The sequence below is a fragment of the Hippoglossus stenolepis genome, chromosome 21, assembly GCF_022539355.2.
Source record: "Hippoglossus stenolepis isolate QCI-W04-F060 chromosome 21, HSTE1.2, whole genome shotgun sequence".
Taxonomy (NCBI): domain Eukaryota; kingdom Metazoa; phylum Chordata; class Actinopteri; order Pleuronectiformes; family Pleuronectidae; genus Hippoglossus; species Hippoglossus stenolepis.
Genome location: NC_061503.1, coordinates 14,466,336 through 14,488,576, shown reverse-complemented (window position 1 = coordinate 14,488,576; position 22,241 = coordinate 14,466,336). Strand labels below are relative to the sequence as shown.

The following is a 22,241-nucleotide window of genomic DNA, read 5'->3' as shown; positions in this document are numbered from 1 at the left end:
ACAAAGTGGGCGGTGCCTGAAACTGAGGAGAACAAAGAGGACGATGAATAAGTGAAAAGGTGTTTTGGCACTGAGAGGACTTTGTTCTGTCGATTCGACGGCTGCCATGACAGGTGTGGTGCCACCCAGACCCTGGAACACCTCGTCTTTTGAACCATTTAGTTTGTGTAGATATCACAATCATTATGGCATCTGCTGTGTCACATGAAGTGGCCCCGTCCTCTTTTTCCCCTAGATCTTGATATTTTGTTTAACAGATATCAGATGATATTTATTGTAAAGCAAAGTGTGAAACAGCTGCAGAGGTGCCCTTGAGCAAGGCAGCGTACATCTCAGATGTCCTGCAAGGCTGAGCAGATGTACGTCTGTGGGTTAAAGGTCAAGTGATGTCTGGAGGAGGCTGCAATTGATCCAAATCAAGCACATGGGGGAGAGGAAATGCATCGATTCGATTCCTATTACAGTAAAAGTGTTCTTCTTATATTTTCATATCTTGTGTATGTGTGTTGCTGCTGTAACACAGGAATATCCCAGTTTGGGATCAGTACATCTATCAGAACAGAATCCAAGATGACTAAACTCCTGAATGCCTCCTTCTCACTTTCCACACATTCTCTAAATCAGAGAGTTTTACCAGTTTAAATTCTGTAGTTTCAGAGGCGATGTCATTTCATGTGTTCTCAATTTAAACATGTGCGTTTAAATCTCAGGGACTGAATTACCTTGAAACTTTTAAAACATCCCAAATAACGGCTTAGAAAATGCAATCTAGCTGTTCTATAGCAGATATTCTACACCCCCTGCAGGTTATGTAAACAGTCTATAGAATAAGCTATTATAAATGTTGCTCTTTCACACAGTTCACGAACGAGCTCTGTAGCAGTGGAGATGTTGTCACAGATTTAACCTGCTCGCTGATTGCGTTCGACTTGTTGTGACCATCCTCGCAGTTTGCTGTAAATTGAGACTGATAATTGGTTGATTAGGGGGGGGTCATCGTGCGCACAGTGGTATGACGTCACGCCCTGAGGCGTCGCATCCCGAGCCTCAGTCGCTGATGTGGAGGCAGAAGAGTCCGGACCAGACGCTGCTGATGTTGAGACTTTACGCGCGTGGAACGGATTTTTCCTGCCTTTGGAGGATGTACAACAGAAAAACGTGAATTTCCTTCATTAAGTTAAACTGATTTGGCTCAGGACGTTTTATTTTTCTTACTTTACAATCTGCGGCTGTAAAGTTTTGTCCTGCGTCTCCCCGAGGGGGCTGATGGGAGCAGAGAGAGGAGGGAATGCTCCATCTGCGCGCTCCTGGTGTTTTCCTCCAAAACTCCTGATCCTGGCTGATTTGCGCGCTGTGGTTTCGGCTGCTGGACTCGGCTGCTGGCTTGTTGGGATCGTCCCTGTTGGATCTACAGGATGCAGCTTCACTTCAGCCCACAGCTCGAGCAACCAACGTGGATCCGTGTGACATATTCTTCTTGACATTTCGAGATAATCCGCGGATCACCCTGTTCAAGCCACTTTCCAAACCCCCTGTGGCGCAATGATTTTAACAACTTTCGCCATCTTATTGTTCTTCCCGGGTAAGTAACGACTTTATCTGTTTAATTTCTACAATGTTCAGGCTGTAGTATGTTTAATAGTTATAATAATCCGGTTTAATAAGCGCAGCAAACAGTGGCAGTGCGGAGAAGACTCATCCTCTGTCGTGCGTAAAACTGCTGCGTTTTCTTTGCTCTGACCGATCATCCAGGGTCCGGAAAGTTTGTATGAACCAAAAAAATGAAGTGCAATCGAGTGAAATATTGATGATTGAGGGATTGGAAGTGTAGCCGTGCGCACGGATCTTCCCTAACGCACTTCTTGTGACTCCCAGACTCGGTGGTCACCTTGAAGGGCGACGGCGGCGCAGCCTCCCGGTCCGCGCGCCTGGACTGCGTGCGGGCCAGCGAGCAGTGTCTGAAGGAGTACTCCTGCAGCACCAAGTACCGGACGATGAGGCAGTGTGTGGCGGGCAGGGAGAGCAACTTCAGCGCGGTCACCGGTACGGAGGCGCAGGGCGAGTGCCGCAGCGCCATAGACGCCATGAAGCAGAGCCCCCTGAACAACTGCAGGTGTAGAAGAGGCATGAAGAAGGAGAAGAACTGCCTCCGGATCTTCTGGAGCATATTTCAGAGCCTACAGGGTAATGCAATGATTCAGAGAAAAGCCATTAACCTCTAAGTGACTTGCTTTTAAAAGTAGTCAGAGGACTTTCCTTTGTCTAAACAGAATCCATCACAAATATAAAGTCCTGCATTTCAAATGTTACAATACAAGAAGAGACATACATTTAGTGAAATAGCATTAAAAGTAATTCAATAAAACATATTTCATGCTGGGGATTATTTTTACAGATTCATTAATGTGTGTTGAGCATCATTCCAGCTATTTTAATACTTTATAATCATGCAGTTTCATCATCTCATGTGTTTTGCATGTGAAAAACTATCGTCAGTGGGGTACAAAGAACAATATTCACATCTGAAGTGCAGAGAAAGCAGCTTAGAGCGAAACTCTCATAGAAAAGGACGTCAGATTTCTACTCAGATACATTATTACCCTTCACCCAATTTAACCCTGAACTCACTGAAGTGTAAATATTAGTCACGTTGCACTGAGCAGGTCTGCTTATAAAATCAAGCAGGAACAAATACATGTCCAACACCATCTCCATGGTGCCAGAGATTTATGGCCCCGGCACACGTATCCCGATACAACCTGATCTCACTTGTTGGAAAATCAACATAAGGTCAAACCCCTGCACACGTTCCTGCATCACAACATAAGAGCTCCTGTATTATCTGTGAGTAATTAAAGGGGGATTAGTCAATTAGCCATTCAGGGTAATTGATTTCATAACGTTAAAGAGGATCAGATCCACCTGCACCACATGTTTACTATCATTTTGTTCCCTCCCCCCCGTGCAGGTAACGATTTGCTGGAATATTCTCCGTATGAACCCGTCAACAGCCGCCTCTCAGACATCTTCCGCCTGGCGCCCATCATCGCTGGTGAGAAGCTGTTTTTTTTCACATTGCTGCCATTCCTCGGGTTTGAGTTTAGACACTGTTCGAAAAGTTAAGTCACTCCGCACACGGCCATTATTTATCTGTTACGCCTCAAACCCAAAGTCTAGGCCCCACATCACCCTGCAAAAAAAATCTGTCACTGTTTGACAACCCGCTCTTTTCTGTTGCCGTCTGGTTTCAGGCTGCAGCTTTCGACGCCCATTATCCATCACAAAAGCTTTTATCTGTCACTGTGACCCACCGTACACAAAGCAGAGTCATTAAGTGTGTTTCACTTTCGAAGCTCTCAGAGCGATTAGAGGTCTGCATGTGTTCCACCCTCCGTCACAGCACGGTCGCTGGAAGTAGCAGTTACAGTATGAGCTGGTTTTTAATTAATCGGCCTTTTAGAGTGAAGGGGGTGTTGTTCGAGACGTGGGAGCCTTCCAGGGCCGAATGCATGGATTTAAAAAGAAAGAAAAGTAATGGAAACGAATGTCCTCAGACGTCAGTGGAGTGCAGGTGAAGTGGGTGCACACACGTAGACAGGCCCATGTTCGATCTGCAGGGATCAGACACACACAGAGGAGCAATCACCATATGTCTGTGTTCAATGGCACTGATAAAAGCTCTGTGTGTGTGTGTGTGTGTGTGTGTGTGTGTGTGTGTGTGTGTGTGTGTGTGTGTGTGTGTGTGTGTGTCTCTCTCTGCACTCCGCTGCACTGGCCAGCTACTATTTCAGTGTAGAAAAAAAAAATGGTTATTTGATTCTCTCTCTCTCTCCCTCCCTCTCTCCCTCCCTCTCTCCCTCCCTCGCTGTGATTGAATCCACTTAGCGTACCACTGTGGCCCCTGCTCCACGTGCAATGACATAATGGTTGACTGTATTTCAAACGGAGGGTAAAGAAAAAGTTATTGCAACCTGATTTCCCCCCCGCCCGCGCTGGAATGGTGCAAAACGTAACGTCGAGGCGGATCTAGCAATGTGAGACGAAGACGGATTGCAGGGAAGGATTTGTGAGGCTTTCGGATAACGGCTCTCGAAGTCAAATAAAACAGCGATTATTAAAAAGGGCCAAGAAGAATAAGACAGAGCGCCCGAAATCTAAAGAAATCCCAGTAAATCTCCATCAAGCCATATTGTAATATCTGATCAGCTGATAAAACGCTCTTCTATCAAAGCCAGTGACTCACATTATGTGCACCTCGTGGTTTTAATCATTATAAAAAGGTGGCGTTAGTGTAAGATATCACCTACGTTAAGGATACATACTGTTTAATGTATAGAAGTGTGTAAGCAGCCAAAGGCGCTTCTGAAAATAAATAAATCACCTAATGGGTTAGATATAAGAAATCCATTTGCCATAAGTGACCTCATTCCTGTGTGAGACTAAGCCAGGCCTCAGGCAACGGGCTGTGTGGAATAATGCTCATGTGAGCCAGGATGGAATCATCTGGGTCTCCTGTGTTCACCGCTAAGACGTGATGATCACTGCAATGATTAACCAATCCAGGTTATTATACCTACTTATTAGATTTTCTTTTTCCCCCAAATGACTTCTTGCAAATGATGATGAAACTGAAAAATATCTCGCAGCAAGAAATCAAGACTTAAGCGTCTGCAGCTCAGAGAGACTCACAATGACAGTGTTAATCATAAAGACCGTGTATAAAGATGGATGATGCAGCTCCGCTTCCTCCTGTTGCAGTAGAATGAAGCTGAAATATCACAGATGCGTGACACATTGATGATCATGTGTCCAATCACTGCAGAGAAGTGTAGCCTGCCAATCGGGAGTCAGTCTCAGGTCAATCAAGTGACGTTTCACGCTGTTTTTAAAGCATCGAATAACTTATAACTTATCAGAGAAATGAGCACTAGACGAACATGTTGAAAGAGAAGAAGACAATTTTCACGTGTACTTGGACTTTTTAGTTTGTTAACATGGAGGAGGCGGGGTTTATGACCTATACTGCAGCCAGTCACCAGGGGGCGATTGAGATGATTTGGCTTCACTTTTGAGGAGCTGTCCTGTCGTCCATCTTTAGGTGAAGTCTGTCCTCATGTATAGTCCGTGGTGGAAAGTGAAATATTTACCATGTTCACAATCTTGACTTTGCTTTCAGACATTTCTAAGAATTGGACAAATTTAAAGTCTTACTTGGAGACGGCAGAAGTGATTGAAGTTTATCCTGAGTGACGCACGAATGCCTATCACCCCAATACTGAAACCCACGGAGCCGTGACATGAGCGTGGCTACTCGGTTTCCCACTCCTCATGCCGGCCCTACTTTGTTTTGAGCTCCACCTTCACAGAGTCACATTTCTTTATTTATGGCTCCAACCAAAGCCGCTCACTTATGATGTATTTATATCCTCATCAATACCGAACCAGAAGATCGTGACTACTAGAACATGGTCTCGAGCGAGAGCTGATATTCAATTCTGCATCATTTATAGATCAGTGAACCACATGCATCACAATGCTGTTGTGCAGTAAGAACGATGGGAAGACAGTAGCCTCTGTACCACACACACACACACCATGTTTACGCCTTTAAAAAATTCTTCTCGCAGCACCAGGGGGCAACAAGCAAAACTCTAAATCATCTCTAAATCATACTGCTCCACAACACAACATGGGATTATTACCGATGTACCTGCAGCCTCATGTTTATATTCTTCACAATCCTGCAGCCGAAGTTGAGGTAGCAGGGTTTGTTGCAGAGTGTATCTGCTTGTGCATCACATTCTCAACTCATAAGTATAAGCTACTTTTTTGTATTTTCGAAACAAGATGTACTGATTCGCCTTATCCAGAGAAAGTCTGGCACCACGGGTACGAGGACTGATTAGATTACAAGAGGATGTTTTTGGGGGGGAGGAGCACATACTGTACATAAGAATGAGCAAGAGAATAAAATCCACTGTTTCCTTCTGTAGGTTCTCATCGCTTTACTCTGACAAGGACAAAAATGTGTTTATATTTTATTTGAAAGTTAGGAATACGTGAACACTTTTATTTTACACAATAAACAATGCAGAGATGTGCATTCATGTTTATATCTTATGTGAAAAAAATGTATTTTATATATTATTTTTCGTGTTCGATATATTTGGCTGTAGTTGGGTTTTCGTTGTATTTGCAGTTATTTATAGGAAAGTATACGTTTAAATATTAAGACTAAATGAAATTTAGGGTTTGATAACGACATATTTGGAGTCATTGGCAAATTTTCTTAATATTTTACTACCCTAATATTGGTATCGGCATCGGGCCCCATATCAGTTGAGCTCTAATCTGAATTTCTGATTTTATCTTTCAGTTCTTGTTTAATACAGAAATTCCTCTACACATATACTAAATTGAAACATATTTCCTAAAATGTTTTCAGTAACAAACTCTCAACTTACATGGACACAACCACGCTCACCAGGACCCATGCTGGTTCACCACTGAGCCCAGTATCCTGCCCCTCTCCTCCCATAACCATCCTCTCAGCTCATCAGCAGTCTCACAGAGAATCAGGTCCGTGCACAAGAGACGAAACTCGGGAATGATTCTTTTCCCATTGCAAAAGATCTCAAGAATAATTCAGTGGTTCTCGCCGCCTGAAGCAACAGATTAATCCTCAGTAGTCTTTGTCCTCTCGCCTCGGGGCCGGGTCTGTCGGCTGCACATACACGAGCAGACAAACCGCAGCTGAACATCACAGCCGCAATCGGTCGGAGGGAAACGCTTTAAATCTGCTGAGCCCTTGCACACAAGACTGCTCTCAGTCATATCAGCGACTCATCTCCAGGCATTTCCTTTCCCACGCGTCGCCTTTGTTTTTGTTCGGCCCCTCTGTAACCGCGGAATAAAGCAATTTATTCCAACCGAGTTAACCAGAGGAAGCTCGACGCCCGATAATAAGACACAAGCTGAGGGTTAGGAATTCACTTAAATGCTTCGTAATCAAATGTTCAAAAACTTGAGGATTCGCTGGCAGGAAGCGAAACAGACAAAACTTCATTCTGTTTGGTGGCAAACGTTCTGGATTTCAGAGTTTTTCTTTCACAATATAAAGCACATCTGAAAAGGGGTAGACAGAGTAATACCAGCGTTTATACAATAAATATAAAGTAAGTCAACCTTCAACGTGACACATGACTTTTACAGTGTTGAGGTGAGGTCTGGGGTTTGTAGGACACAACAAGCAGAAAGAGGACGGTGGAATTAATTCACCACAATCAGACTTACGGTTCAGTCAGCAGGCGAGTTAAGTACAAATCCATATTCAGTTCACAAACAAACAGAGGAGCCTGGACTCAGGTGAGACACATGGCAGCAGGTGGCCATCACAGGAACAGGAAACCAGGCTGGAATTAGAGGGAGGGAACACAGGGAAAGAAGCTTCAAAGTAAAACAGGAACCGACAAATCCAAAAGTCTAAACACAAGAAGGTTACAAGAATAAAACCAGAACCTAATATCAACATTCAAATATGAGAGCAACATCGTCAACCTATAAACAATACTAACAATACAAAAATATAAACAATGTAAATATAGAAAGAAGACAGTTGCCCAATAAATGATATGCAAACATTATAAAGAAAAACACATGTTAATTAAGATTAAAATTAAAATTTTATAATGGGAATTCTCAACCTTCAGATTTTTTTATTTGTTTTGCTCTACGACTTAATTCTGTGGCACAACATTAAATCAATCACTATACACCGAGAAAAGAAAACTGTGAAAATCCACCTGTGATATTAACACAATCGATTTAACTTTAATTTGAAGAAACTTAATCAAAACTTCAGTTCATATCAACTCCTATGCTGAGTGTAGTTTACTGTGAAAAGACATAATTTAAATGTTCAGCTGTGTGGAGAGAGAGAGAGAGAGAGAGAGAGAGAGAGAGAGAGAGAGAGAGATACGACTTGAAATGTTGGAGTAAAACACTCCTGAAAAAATGTCATTCTTACTTTGCTGCTGAGTTCTGATGCTTTGAATTAAGCTACATCAGAAATTATATTTTGACAATTTGAATCATGGCAAGAATATCATTGAGAAAATACTATTTACCACTTCTGCTCACACACACACACACACACACACACACACACACAAACACACACATTTGTGCACTAACCCAACGTCATTGCAAGATGAAGGCTCGGGCTTCGCAGAGTGTGAATTCCTCACAAAGATGAGTGCAGCCGATGGCTTAGCCGCGATGACAAGTTGAGCGGGGGGGAGCCAAGTGGATACGCAACCATGAGTGATGATGCAGGCTCCGGCTAATCACAGCTTTGAGATGGGAAAATGAAACGCTGCGTGCTGCAGGTGACACGCAGGAGAATGTTCCTCGGCCAGGAATTAAATTATTCGATGTGACCTGAGCACGCGCTTGCACCCACACAAACAAACGTACGCACACAAGCACACAATCACTCAGGCTGCGATGTGGCACGTGCATTAGTGCTAAATGGAAAGCTTCATACATGCAAATCATCCAGCGCATTTAAATTATCATACATTAGCAGTGACATGTACATGCCCCTGTAAGGTTTTTCTCACCCAAAGTACAGGAGGGTTAATATACATGTTCATTAATGTATACAAGTCTGTTTGATTTACATAAAAAACAGGTACATCGATTAAAATCAAGTTTTCTAAGAATAATTAATGTTAAATATACAAAATTCTTATTTGTTAATGGTGAGTATGTTCATTTATATAAATTTATAGATTTACATATGCTGATTATATATTTAATTAGCATCTTTTCAAGGAATTATTTTGTAAGCTACATCAAAGGTTGTTCTGAACAATGAAGAACATCCATTAGTGATATTAAATGACAATGGCTGATGGTGAAAAGCTAATTTACACATCAGGACAGTTTCATATTTGATTTGGAATCGACTTTTTTGAAAAACTAGGAAGACAAAGTGCCCCCCACTCCTGCGCAGCATCAACAGGTGCATCCACAGGGATTTGCAGTTGAATTTCCTCATCTCTCTCCTGTGTCCTGCAGGCACAGTGGCTCCATATGTCACATTACTTTACCTCATTCGCAACCACCGAGTCACATCTGCCAGCAGAGATGTTATTGCATGATGTCCCCCCCCCCCAACCTGAAACTTTTTAAAGGGAGTTGGTTGCTTGTCACTATGTGGACGAATGGTTCCAGTATGAAAAATCAAACATCTGAGCAACTTCCATTCGTCACAATCGCTAAATATTCTAATCTCCGTCGTCGCTGCCTCAACCGCACGAGTCCCACGGTTCTGCAGCAGCGTCCTCGCCCACAGAGTCGTGTGTTAAAACTTCAGCAATGCTTTTTAAGTCAAGGCAGGACGAATGGCTGTCTGGAGGATTAAATGGGGGACAGGAATAACCGGAGCAGTTGGAGCTAAGTGAGATTTTGCTAATTACACGGGTGCACTTAATAAATGGGTCTCGGGTCCGGTCATAAATTCGGAGACACTGGCGTGGATTTAGGGACGCTGGCAGGACGCCTAATAGACGAAGGAGACGGCTCCGACCACTGCTGTTTTCTTTCTTTTATAAGGGGACGACAAAGAGGGGCAGGCAATAAGTGGAGGGATTAAATAAAGCAGTGATACATGGCTAAGGACTTTTATTTTGGACAGCCATCCCGACTGTAAATGGAGACTGGGTAATGGTTTTAAGTTTCCGGGCGAGGGAGAATATGCAGGGGAATCAGGTCTAAAGGGAGATGATGGGGCTGGAAAACACGATATGTGAAATGTACATAATAGAGGCCTCCACACTTGAGCCTCAGGATCTGTTGCTGAGGAGCATTGCTGAGTCTGTGGCTTGGTTGTACATGGACAACATGATTAATTATTAAGCAAATTTGGCAATGACTCCAAATACGTCGTTATCAAACCCTAATAACACAGAAATGCAATTTAGTCTTGATATTTTAAACTTTAAACATAAACTTCCCTAGAAAAAACTGTAAATACAATGAAAACACAATTACGACCAAATATATCGAACTTGAAAATAATATATATAAAATAATTGTTTTTACATAAGAAATTGATTGTGTAAAATAAATTTTCACATCGGTGCATATCGGCAAATAGAAAGGCAGATACCAATACGTACATGAAAAGCTCATATCTGTCCATTTTTATTTACTTGTTGCCTCCACGTCTCCATTCAGCTGCCGCCTGAGGTTTAGTTAGTGGATCACACTGGAGCACTTCATATTCGTGTAATCTGCTTTTCCTATAGTGGTGGAACACAGTCTAAGAGGAAAAGAGTGGCCTGAGCGATTTCTCGGCGGAACATTGTTATCCAGAACTGCTGCAGTGGAACTAAACCCTCGGGAGACGAGAGATTTTAGGACCGACTCTGCCGCCTCTGACCTCACTGCCCCTGTGCTAAACGGCGACTTCAGTCCAGGACGTTTTATTGCTCTTATTTATTCCACATCCTGTGCAAAAAGATGATTAATTCGTCTGAGAACATTTCTGAAAGAAGTGAGGGGGCTGCAGAATCAGAAGGATGCACTGATTCCTGTGGATGTTCCTGAGACGCAACAACCTCTACATCCTTTTTCTTACATGTTTCCTCAGCTTCATTCTCCCCAAACATAAAAGCACTTCTGCAGAATCGTGATGAACTTTGATCAACCATCAACAGTCGTTTCCAAGCAGAACAGCAAAGAAAATACAATCACATGCCTTTCTTTCTTTAAAATATACTAGACCAACGGATTCTTCTCCAGCACAGATACATCCATGTGTACGAATACTTTCACATAGTTACTCATTAATCTATTAAAACTTTAAATCCACCACTAAGACCCAAACCCCAACCCCCCCTTCACGGTTTTACAAAACCCGTAGACTTCTGGTTCTCACTTTCACCAGTGAGCAGCCCCCAGGACACGATAGTAGACCTCTCCTCTTCCTCCCTAACCAGACCTGGCTGCCGGCCCCTTTTTAAAGATCTTTAGTATCAACCTGTTAGAGGTCAAAGGGTCAGATTCCTAGACTGGCTCATTAGGAGGTCTGCACCAGCAGCGTGGTGGCCTCGCTCGGGGGGGGTGCAACCTAAGACGTCTGAGGGAGATTTGTTTTCCTTAAGCTCCACTGGCCTTTTAACAGGAAATGATGTCAGGTTACAAATCACCTTTTTGTAGCTGGTGGGCTTTGTCTGTAAATCAAATGAAATGAGACACTTCGCGGTATTTAGTTGAAACTTTAGGACTTTAAGAGGATTATAGAAACAAACAGATCATGCAACACAAAATTATACAAATTGCACATAAGCACAGACCATAGGCTGTTTATAAAAAAGATGGACGACATGGCAGCGTCTCAAAGGTGAAGCCTGGCTGCAGTAAAGGTCATTAATCCAGCTTCCTCCATGTTAGTGGATGGGACATGGACCGAACTTAAAGTATAGTTCGGCTTCGGAAGTGGAGACGTGTCGTCCACCTTGATAATCAGTCCACGGCCCAGACGACTATTAACAACAACCTTCAACACGGCCCTGTTTATGTAACTGTCAATGTCAAATTGACTTCATGGCTCTGAATCACATTTGTGATCCGTCGCAGTTTTTTCACGTGCTCTTGGGGCGTGTTGGTTGAAATTTGCTACGTCAACAACGCCCCGATGAATAAGGAAGATATGAAACATGGTTTGTGCCGAAGCGATTCCCCAGAAGGAGAAAGTAGGACCACACAATTAGCTGATTAAATGCAAAAGTGCCCTTGAAAAGGTTTTTTCCTGCCAAGGGGGTGTCGGTGATGTCACACTCCTGACCTACAGCTCCAACCTTCTAACTCTCAGCTTGACAACCACACACAAGCAGAGCCACGTTTTAACCCAGATCCTCAGAGTAAGGGTGTGTTAATACAGCCAAGTTTAGCATTCTGAGGTAAATCTGTCACACCTATGGCCCAAAAAGCCACAAACGGCCACTGCAGGATCACAGCCCACATCTCCAGGCACTTGTCAGATGTAAGTAATGGCTTTTGTAATATGTGATTAACCCAAGGTTCAAGAATGTATTCAGATTTAATCAGGGCTCATTCTGTGGTGCATGAAAGAGCGCAGTGAACTTCAATTCCACCTCAAAAGGCAGAATTACAGAATTCATTCTTCCATGCCGAGGCCGAGGATACAGTTTGTTTTGCCGTGCGGGGAGTCAGTGGAGCGGGAAGGACTTTAACTACAACAAATGAGAAAATGAGATGTGAGCGTCATTACGTCGGCTGCAGAGCACTTTTGCTCTGATTGGAAGGAAACGGGGATGGAAGTAAAGATGGGTGGTTTGGTTCGAGTCTGTGTTGGATTTTCAAGAAAGTACATTTCTGTGTCTTCTGTGAGATACAAAAACCGCAGCAGACTTTTGTATATTTTGATGAGATGTGCACTTCAGGGGCATATTGCTGACGTGATCAGGAGGAGCTAATGAAGTCTGAGAGATGAATCTGATATGAGAATTTAAATGTGAAACAAAGCAACTGCAACAACAAATTAGTGCAATAATTTAAGATATTTCCCTGTAAAATTGTATTTCTGTATCCACACAATTTGTATGATAATTCAAAAAGGCTCCGACCTCTGACACTGTGGATTTTTTCGCTGTTTCAGTCAAAGTAAATGTTCCATAACATTCCGAGAATTTGTTTTTAAATGACTAAAAAGATCTCAAGGGCCATTTTCAAGTGGGATGTCTGGGATGAATATTCACTTCCCGTCATTTTGGATGATTCACGTCAATATTGACACAACACGGAGGCTGAAGTCCCCCTGCAGCAGACGCAGGTTCGATTCCGTCTTGGCCCTTTGCCACGTGTCTTCACCACCCGAGTCTGTTGATGAAATCTCCCAAAATATCTCCAAAAGACTATTGACTCAATATTTTTCCAGAGATATAAACGAGCTTCCTTAGAAATGTGGATTAAAATGGAGAAGTGTCATTTCTCCGGAGGTGACGATTTTTAAATGGATGCAAAATAATGGGTGGAAAAAGTCAGTGACACATCCAGAGGTGAAGAAACTGTGTTACACGCTGGAAATGATCCTGATAATGAGGATAACTGTGTAAAATCCCTTTGAATTTCAATGCAGGACAATATTTTCCTCAGGATCCATCTTGTTTTCTTTCTGTGTCCCGAACGACAAGCAAGTATCTCCTGCATCCTAACACCTGCACAATAAAACACTGTGCCGTCTCTCCCCTCTCTCTTAGCCGAGCCCGCATCCACGAAGGAGAACAACTGCCTGAACGCTGCCAAAGCCTGTAACCTGAACGACACATGTAAGAAATACCGCTCGGCGTACATCAACCCCTGCACGAGCAGGGTGTCTGCCTCCGAGGCGTGCAACAAGCGCAAATGCCACAAAGCCCTACGACAGTTCTTTGACAAGGTAATGAAGCAGCGGGTTACTTGTAGCTTCTTTTTTCTGAGTTTGATTTTGTGGTTTCGACACAAACACAAGTCGTAAAAATGCTGTGTTTAATGTGTAATTTTACATTTAGTTGCACAACAGGATCTTAATAAACAGGAGCTGCTCTTGGAAGGTGAAAATGTTCAGGATGCAGTTTGCCCTCCAGGGAATAACGGCACCGGTGTCAACATGTACTCTCTCTTCTCTCTGTTTCCCCAAAATGAAGGTTCCAGCTAAATACAGCTACGGGATGCTGTACTGCTCCTGTCCAGCAGGGGACCAGACGGCCTGCGCGGAACGCAGACGACAAACCATCGTGCCCGTCTGCTCCTACGAGGACAAGGACAAACCAAACTGTCTGTCTCTGCAGAACTCGTGCAAGACCAACTACATCTGCAGGTAACGAACAATGCACACACGCACATATTAAGGATTCCTTCTGTGTGAAGTTGGCATGTTCTCCACATGGTTAATGGGTTTTCTCCAGGTTCCTCCCACAGTGCAAAATCATGCAGATTGGAGTGAATGGAATAAAATAACTTTGCCTCCTCTTGTCTACTTCATTGCAAATATATTATAATTTCACATCACCTGCAGAGATTCTCTTCTAAGACATGACAAGTACAAACTGACAACTGAGAGTTTAATTCATCAGTCGCTATAACCTCGGTCTTTCATTCAGTGAAGGAGCTACTACTCTTTTCTTTCTTTCACAATTTATACTTTAACAGGCAGAGTTGAACAGGAAACACTGATTTGTTTTCACGCGTCTTTAAATCGTTGAACCGTTGCTTATAAATGTGACAAAGCGCTTCGCTCACTACGAGCCTGAAATCCAATATCAGCATCAGGGGTATTTGCATTTCTATCTACGTTTTTTTGTTTTTTCCAGGTCAAGGCTGGCAGACTTCATCAGTAACTGTCAGCCAGAAGCTCGCTCCATCTCCGGCTGTCTGAGGGAGAACTACGCTGATTGTCTGCTGTCGTATTCAGGCCTCATTGGTGAGTGATTCCCTCAGAATGTTTCACAAATAGCTTGAGAATTAGTCGCGCTGCTAACGGTGCTTCTTTTGATTTGTTTCGGTGACAATCAGGGAACTCGAGGGAACAAGGAAGGAGCAGAATCGGTTTTTCGAATCATGAGCATTCTTTTTCCAATCAAACTTGTTTGTATTGTTTTTTTTATCTCGTTTTTTTATTCAGTTTTTTCTTATGTTTGATTGCGTGAAGCTTTCGTCTGTTTAATTAAAAGTGATGTATATGGATTCTATTTGATTTTGTTTTGCACTTGAAGGCCTCCGTAGATTCTTCCTCTAAAACTGCACAGAATACAAAACATGTTCCTTTAAAGCACAGAGAGGATTTACCTCAGTGTGGTCACCAGGGCCGGATCCCAGTCCAGGGGGGCACAGGCCCCAGCTGAAATTGGCCCCTGAAGTGCCCCTGTCCTGTCTGTAGTCTTTAAAGAAACTTTACAAACACTTTACTAACAATAAATATGACATGTTATTTAGAATTTTTATTTTCTAATCACAATTTGCTTGAATAAGGAACAATTTTCCAAATATATTCAATTATTTGTGGCTTTGCTTAAAACAATAAACAAGGAATGACACAAATCTGAAGTGTGCACCTGACTGAATCAGGAGTTGTGCTTGGATGTTGGACATATAATTGGACCTTCTGTGTAAATTGTGGCCCCTGATTTAGAAAATTCCTACATCCGGCACTGCTGGTCACCATAGAACCACGGCCTTCATATTTCATACACTTCGATTTGCTTGGATCATTTATGTCTTTTTTTTTTGTTAAGAAGCGTTGAAAACATCTCATCATAAATCTGAAATCACACACAAACTGCTCGTACTCTGGTTTTTCATTAGAGATTAAACTGTGGCACCGCTGATTTGTCGGCGTGTAATCGAACCCACACCCTTCCCTCACAGATGTTCACGTATCAAGCCAAGTAACTTTATCTTGATGTGTTCTCCACAGCAGAGGTTAGGCACCGGATCGACGAGGCAGCCCAGACAGACGAGATCACAGTCAATAACCTGCAAATCTGTGGGGAGCACAGGCCGTCACAGTTCATCCACCGTGCGCCGCGCACCGCTCACTTCCCTTTGATCAGTCCTTCCTCCATCAGCAGGTTTCATTATGTGGAGGAGGAAAAAATGACGTCCCACTGAGTTTTCATAATGAGATCTGAACGCGGGGCAACAGTGACCAATCGAGAACGCAACAGGCGGACATTTTAATCTGCAGCACTTCACACACAGGTTACAGCCTCTAATGGCTCCCCCTGGTGTCGCCACCGACAAAAAGAAACCTGTCTGTCCTCGCACAGCGAAGAAGAGGAAGGCAGCGCTTTCATTCAGTTACATCAGGAGGACAACTTACATCAGTAACATCTTTTATACTGTTCTACGTGTTGTGGAACAGACAGGACCACTGGCATTGCTATATCATTATGGAAATCATGTATAAGTCAATAATAATAATAATCATGTCAGGTTAAAAAACAATATCTGTAAGTATAAGAATATAATTCTCTCCAATAGCAACATAAAATAGCATTGTCAAAATATTTTTGCTGTTTATCAAATATTTGTCATTCTCTGCTTAGTTTAAAACCTCAACCTTCACTCAGACGCATAAATCAGTCTTTAAACTTTAAATAGTCGTGAGACATTTATCGTGATAAGTGTCGATATCGACTGATGTGAAAATAATTATCTTGATATAATTTTTAGTTGTATTGCTGAGCTCTATCACCACGATGCAGTAGGTTGCTGCGTCAATGTCAAAGCAGAGGGTAGAGTCAATGGGCTCCTTATTAAAAAGGGAAGCATTGATAGAGTGATAGTTATGCATGATAACACGGCTCCTTAATGAGGCACCTTGCAGTCCAGTGCAAGTTCTATAGACTTTGTAAATGGGGTTTAAAAGGCTCCTGATCAGATTTCAAAGTGTGCACAGCCTTGAATGTGTGCGACCGAATCAAGACGAGTCCTGGAGGTTCGAGCTCTGACGATGGGACGACGGCCACGGTGACTTTACAGAGGCTTTCTTCTCTTTTGTGCCGCAGGTACGGTGATGACGCCCAATTACGTGCGATCTCTTGGAATCATCCTCTCGCCGTGGTGCGACTGCAGCAGCAGCGGGAACAGCAAACCGGACTGTGATAAGTTCTCAGAGTTTTTCACCAAGAACAGATGCCTGCGTGAGTCCCCACATTTAGAAGTTCTGTAAAGAAACCGATTTCCCTCCCAGCTTTGCACCGCTGAGTTTAAACGCCTCCATCCAAGGAATAGTTTCATGTATCAACAGTATCACAATTTCATTGAATCCTATTCCATCTGTATTTCTTGCAGGTAACGCCATCCAGGCTTTTGGCAACGGTACTGATGTCGGAGTTTGGCAACCCCAACCCCCCATCCAGCCCACGGCAGCAGATCCGAGCATCAACCGGAGAGCTAAGGAGCGAGCCGGCGGCGCTCTGGACGCAGACGTGACCAAACCGCATCTCAACAGAGACTCGTTATATCACATCTGCGGAACCTTACAGGTGAAGTTTTATAAAATACAGTTCATCTTTTAAGTGGAGATGTCATCGCTGCACTGAAGATCAATTAAATGTGTAAATGTGAGAGAAGATTTGAAAGCAGATTTGTCAACATAAAAATTCATACATGTATTTTAACGTTGTTTTTGTACCATTGTGACTTTAGGAGCCTCCAGAAAACATTACAGACAATTCATATCTAGAAATCAGCAACATTTGTCATGCCACACTCCAGCCCTCTCTGCAGCACATTTAGTTTGACCGCACAGTTTAGACAATATAAAGTTTTCACTGTTATAAATCCAGAGTATATTATACCTGCACTGCTCTCAGTGCTGCTGGGGGGGAAGTATCTGTTTGCAGTTAGTGGCTGTGCCTCATGTCCACAGTTAAAAAAGAATAGGATAAAGAAATAAAGAAATGACTCATTATATTGAACATATGATGCTTTTTAAATTATTTTCTAGTGTGTTATATTGTTTTTTAACAAGTCTGCAAATTAAAAAGTCAACACTAAAGTGACGTCACAATTCCCCACATTTGCATACTGCACGCCTCGCAGCCGGTCCGACACGCCCCCTATCCACGCCAGGTAAAGTGAGAGCGGAGGCTACACGTGCTGGAAGTGGTTGACCAATCACAACAGAGTAGACCAGCTAACCAATCAGAGCAGACCGGGCTTTCTCAGGAGGGGGGCCTTAAAGAGACAGGAGCTAAAAGTGGTTTCAGACAGAGGATGACAAGAGGAGCTGCAGCAGTGTGTGAGGAAAGTGATGTGTTTTCTGAACATTAGAGAATGTAAACATTTTCAAGGAATAACCCAAATAAAAAATGTGGACCCTGAATGTGAGCAGAATAAATACTTTACAACAAACATCTTCAGAAACCTCCAAAAAGTTCTGAGAGAAAGAGCCTGAATCCAAATTGAGATTCGTCAGAGCGTCAGACGTCAGGCTCCGTCACCTTGATGGATCACAGATGGTTTTATGATGGCGTGCACAGTCTACCCGCCCCCGGGCAGAAAGTCAGGCTTTCCAAATCTGTCGTGTCAAAGCTAATTGGTTACCACAGAAACATCAGATAAGGCCCACAGAGGTAGTGTGTGTGTGAGAGAGAGAGAGAGAGAGAGAGAGAGAGAGAGAGAGAGAGAGAGAGAGAGAGAGAGAGAGAGTATAATTGCATTCATATACCTATATGTACAATACTTCATGGTTAATGATATAGGGAAAGACTGAGCTTTGTATTTACCTAAAACCTTATAAAATAGAATAGAAACTAAATAATCAACATGTGGCTGCTAGCATGAGGCTCATCCTTTTAATGAACCTCCTAGTTGCATGAGAACTGAGTCCCTCTGACAGTGTCTCAATAAAATAGACATATAACATATAAAAATGTTCGGGATCCGGAAAGTGAAGCCAATGAGGAAGTGCCTGAAACCTGTATTCTCTTCAATGACCAGTAGGGGGCGACTCTACAAGAACTGGTACAAGTCCAAGAAGAAAGCTTTCACCAAATTCTGCTTATTATCGTTTCTTACATCTCTTGAATGTTTTGTTGATCTATAACAATTCCCAATATTAACTTTAAACAATGAGATGCAAATGTTTATCAGTTTTGAAATATCCAATAGAACTGAAGTTAATATTTAACATCGTAAAAAGACACGTTTTGTTGGAATGTGCTGCGGCTGCTTTGTTACTTTCTGGCCTCAGCCACAACACTTCAGACCTCTGCTATTCCTCCTCGGGTAAATACCACGGGGCTATATTTTTTAAATGAGATGATATCACAAACTTTAAGCGAGACAATCTATCATATTGGATTTTAATAGTGATAATATGATTTATCGCCGCTAAAAACCTCCTGCAGGAGGAAAGACCTCCTATAGAGCAATTAATCATTCTTCTCCACAATCCTGGCTCGTGGAATCCTCTCTACTTAAAACCAGTGTGTGCCGTGTTTATTATTGTTCCCAAACCACCGTAGAGTCACTTTATCATTTTCTGTGGTCCATCTCTGTATCTGTGAGTGTGTATCTGCGAGTGTGGAAATGCATGTGTGTGTGTTTACGTGCGGCTGAGAGGGTTCGGAGCAGCCAGAGAAAAGTTTCAATGCATTAAATCGTTGTAACCTTGAGGCTGCACAATCACCGGGATCTCACAGAGACAAACTTTGGGGGATGGATTTGGACAAGAGGGTTCCTTCAGGTCAAAGTTGCGGCAACTGGTGGGAACGAGGGAAATTTACTTTAGGGAGAATGTTTACTTCACAGTCGCGGCTGTGGGAGTTTAACTTGACGTATTAAGGATTTGTGCTTGACCTTGACCGTGCATTTGCTTCGACCTCGGTTCAGTCCCCGCTACACTCGATGACTGACGACATGAAAGAAGCAGCCACCTCTTTGTGTTTTGTGTATGTTTTTCTTTGCCCCATCATGAGTCAGTGAGTGATCTTGAAAGACAATCAAACAGAATGAAAGTTAACGTTTCTCTCCGCTTTTGTTTCTTGTTGTTTTCCCTCAAGGCCCAGAAGCTGGTGTCGAATCAAACGGTGGATACTGAGCAGTGTGTGGTGAGACTCGTTGTATTGTTGTGAGCTTCTTGTACGAGATCTAATAAAAGCTTTTGTGAGGAGAATGATACTAATGTTTGAGAATGTAACGTCAGTACAGACACCAAGGTTAGTTCAACATATGATCAGACTTATATCTTTACACAGATTCTTTAAATCTGGATATTAATAAACAAAAATATGCACTAAGCTCAATATTTTATACTTTGATTAGTCACAGCATTATTTATTTACTATGTTTGTTTCCACTGCACTTGTTTCACTTTGTGTTGTCACCTTTAAATCTCAGTCTGACAGAGATGCAGTTATCAACTTAATATTGACAATATTTCTACTTCTATTACTGATGTCACCTTCATATAGGAATATTAATAGATTTTCATTTATTGAGCCAAATCTCAGATTGATGCTGGATCCCACAGAAAAATAAAAAAAAGATCTATTTCAAAGTATCTTCGTTATTTTTCCATTCGGCGTAATGTTCTTTCCTTTCCATCTCCAGAACCATCAATTGGACGAGTCCAGGGACTCCAACGCCGTCGCCAGAAGTTCCCCGGCCGAGCTCAGCCGCCTGCACGCCTCCAGTTTGCTCCTCGCTCTGGCCTTTGGTTTCACACCTATAGTGCTACCGCAGGAAGGCTTCTACCTTTTGTAGGAAGTGAGGCTCGACGCCGCGCTCTCATCTCAAGACGTGACTCCACTCATGAACTTTCATTTGCCAGAGAGCGAAAAAAACCTACATGTTTCTTTTGTTTGTCATGAAGTGGAAAAGAGCAAGAGCACTGGAATCGAGAGTGGATTATACCTGAGGAGCTGATCTGTTGAAACTGAACCTGCTGAAGCTGCTGCTGCTGCTGAGATATCAGCTCATTTGACTTCACTGCCTCGTGGGACCAATTTGGTGACTTAAAAAAAAAAAATCTGATTTAATTTCGATCCACTTCTTTGAAATGAAATTTGAGTTCGACTGCCAACGTGCTGAACGGCGTTATGAGGATAAAGTGGACAAGTCTCCAGAGTGTCTGCTTCAAAGGTCGTCCTCCAAAAGGAAAACTAAGTGTTGAGCTGTAAGTGTTAACGCGTCACTGTGGACGACTGATCATTGACACTGTGCGGAACCAGGTAAACATTTGAACTCATCACACTCTGAAGGGATCGGCCCTGAGAACCCGACACGTTTCTCCTCCACATGTTGAGCGTAGAGTCGTTTTGTAGATTGATTTGATTGTCACGGTGGTTTGTGGTTTTATCACATCGCCTCTGAAAACCACATTTTGTACATACAATACGTGAAATGTGAACTCGGCCACAGTTTGCTGCTGTTAGGTTGTAACATATCGTCTGTAACGTTAGTTTTCGGTGACCGAGGCGTCTCAGCTTCTTCTGTTGTAGCCACGATTTATAAAAATGTGACAGGATATGGTTCTGTACTCGTGTGGCTACAGATACGACTTTATTGTGTAATTCTATTTTAATGGCAAAGTGCATAATGTTATCTTAAAGGGTGTTTCTCTCCAGGGACACCAGAACTATCTCTAACAGCAGCGAGAACATTTAGAATTAATGGCTAAAAAGTCAAATGTGTTTTTGGAATCATTTGACTTCTTCTATTATGTTTTATTTTAGATTTTCCACCTAATTATATCCTGTTAAAGAGTGAGAGGACGGAGCTCTGACGAATCAGGGACGTGTCGAGCGACGCCAAAAGACAAAAGCCAGTTCACGTTAATTGCCGGCAATTACTGCGGATGCAATTGGGGGGAAAAGATGAAAACACTTACATGGTTATTATCAACTTAATGATACTGTAATTATCAAAGAGATTCAACGAATGTAACTATAATGAACAGGGACGACTTGTTTTGAAAACATCCTTACATTTGAAGAAACGTGTAGAATGTGTGTGGTTACATCCCTGTTGACGTCCGCAGCTCAAACCTGTGACGGTGATTTGTTTTTCAAAAGGGTGAGAAAATAACTGTTTGTCGAATTTGAAGTCAGATCACAGGCAGTGGAGACGCGTCTTATAGGAGGACATCTTTATGTACAGGGAGAAGTCAAATTTGGTTTAACTGTTCAGTGTTTTGCGGAAAAAAAGGTGAAATAAAAATAATGAAGAGTGACTCGTGCTGGTTTCTACAATCAACAGTGAATGATACAGTCTGTTTTTTGGGCTCATATCTTTTCCACAAACGCTGCTTTCATCCGGCGACCGGGCCGCCGCTCTCCTGTGGAGCCGGACTCTACGACGGCACCTGGCAGACACACGGGCCATTGTCAGTCAGATCACATCAGTCCCGGAGCGGAGTGACACAGGCGGACAAGGACGCAGCCTATGGAGGACAGACTGTTTTGGCACCGTGATGGAGCACTTGACCTAGACGCAGAGCCGAAGATTTATTAGATGTGTCACAGAAGCCCCCCCCCCCCAAAAAAAGGGACAAAATATTCTCTGCATGTTATTTGTGTGAGGAAAATGACGACTGATAGAAGGGAAGTGTAGTGGATGGAAATCTAAAATCATTTGGAACTATAGAGAGGATGTTTAGTTTAGAAAATGTGGACTCGCTTTACATTTTTGGGAAATATTCACTTTTATCCTGTGAACCGTTC

The 22,241-nt window shown here is 42.7% G+C and overlaps 1 protein-coding gene across 1 annotated transcript; it reads left to right on the top strand.

Annotated features, from left to right (window-relative positions):
- Window positions 1-1,039: 1,039 nt before the first annotated feature.
- On the top strand, window positions 1,040-21,751 carry gfra1b (gdnf family receptor alpha 1b). The gene is made up of 10 exons (XM_035146553.2): window positions 1,040-1,582; window positions 1,876-2,184; window positions 2,969-3,052; window positions 13,290-13,468; window positions 13,716-13,888; window positions 14,382-14,491; window positions 16,578-16,712; window positions 16,864-17,057; window positions 19,581-19,628; window positions 20,131-21,751. The coding sequence occupies exons 1-10, from the start codon at window positions 1,543-1,545 to the stop codon at window positions 20,281-20,283; spliced, it is 1,425 nt and encodes a 474-aa protein (XP_035002444.2). The 5' UTR covers window positions 1,040-1,542; the 3' UTR covers window positions 20,284-21,751.
- Window positions 21,752-22,241: the final 490 nt, after the last annotated feature.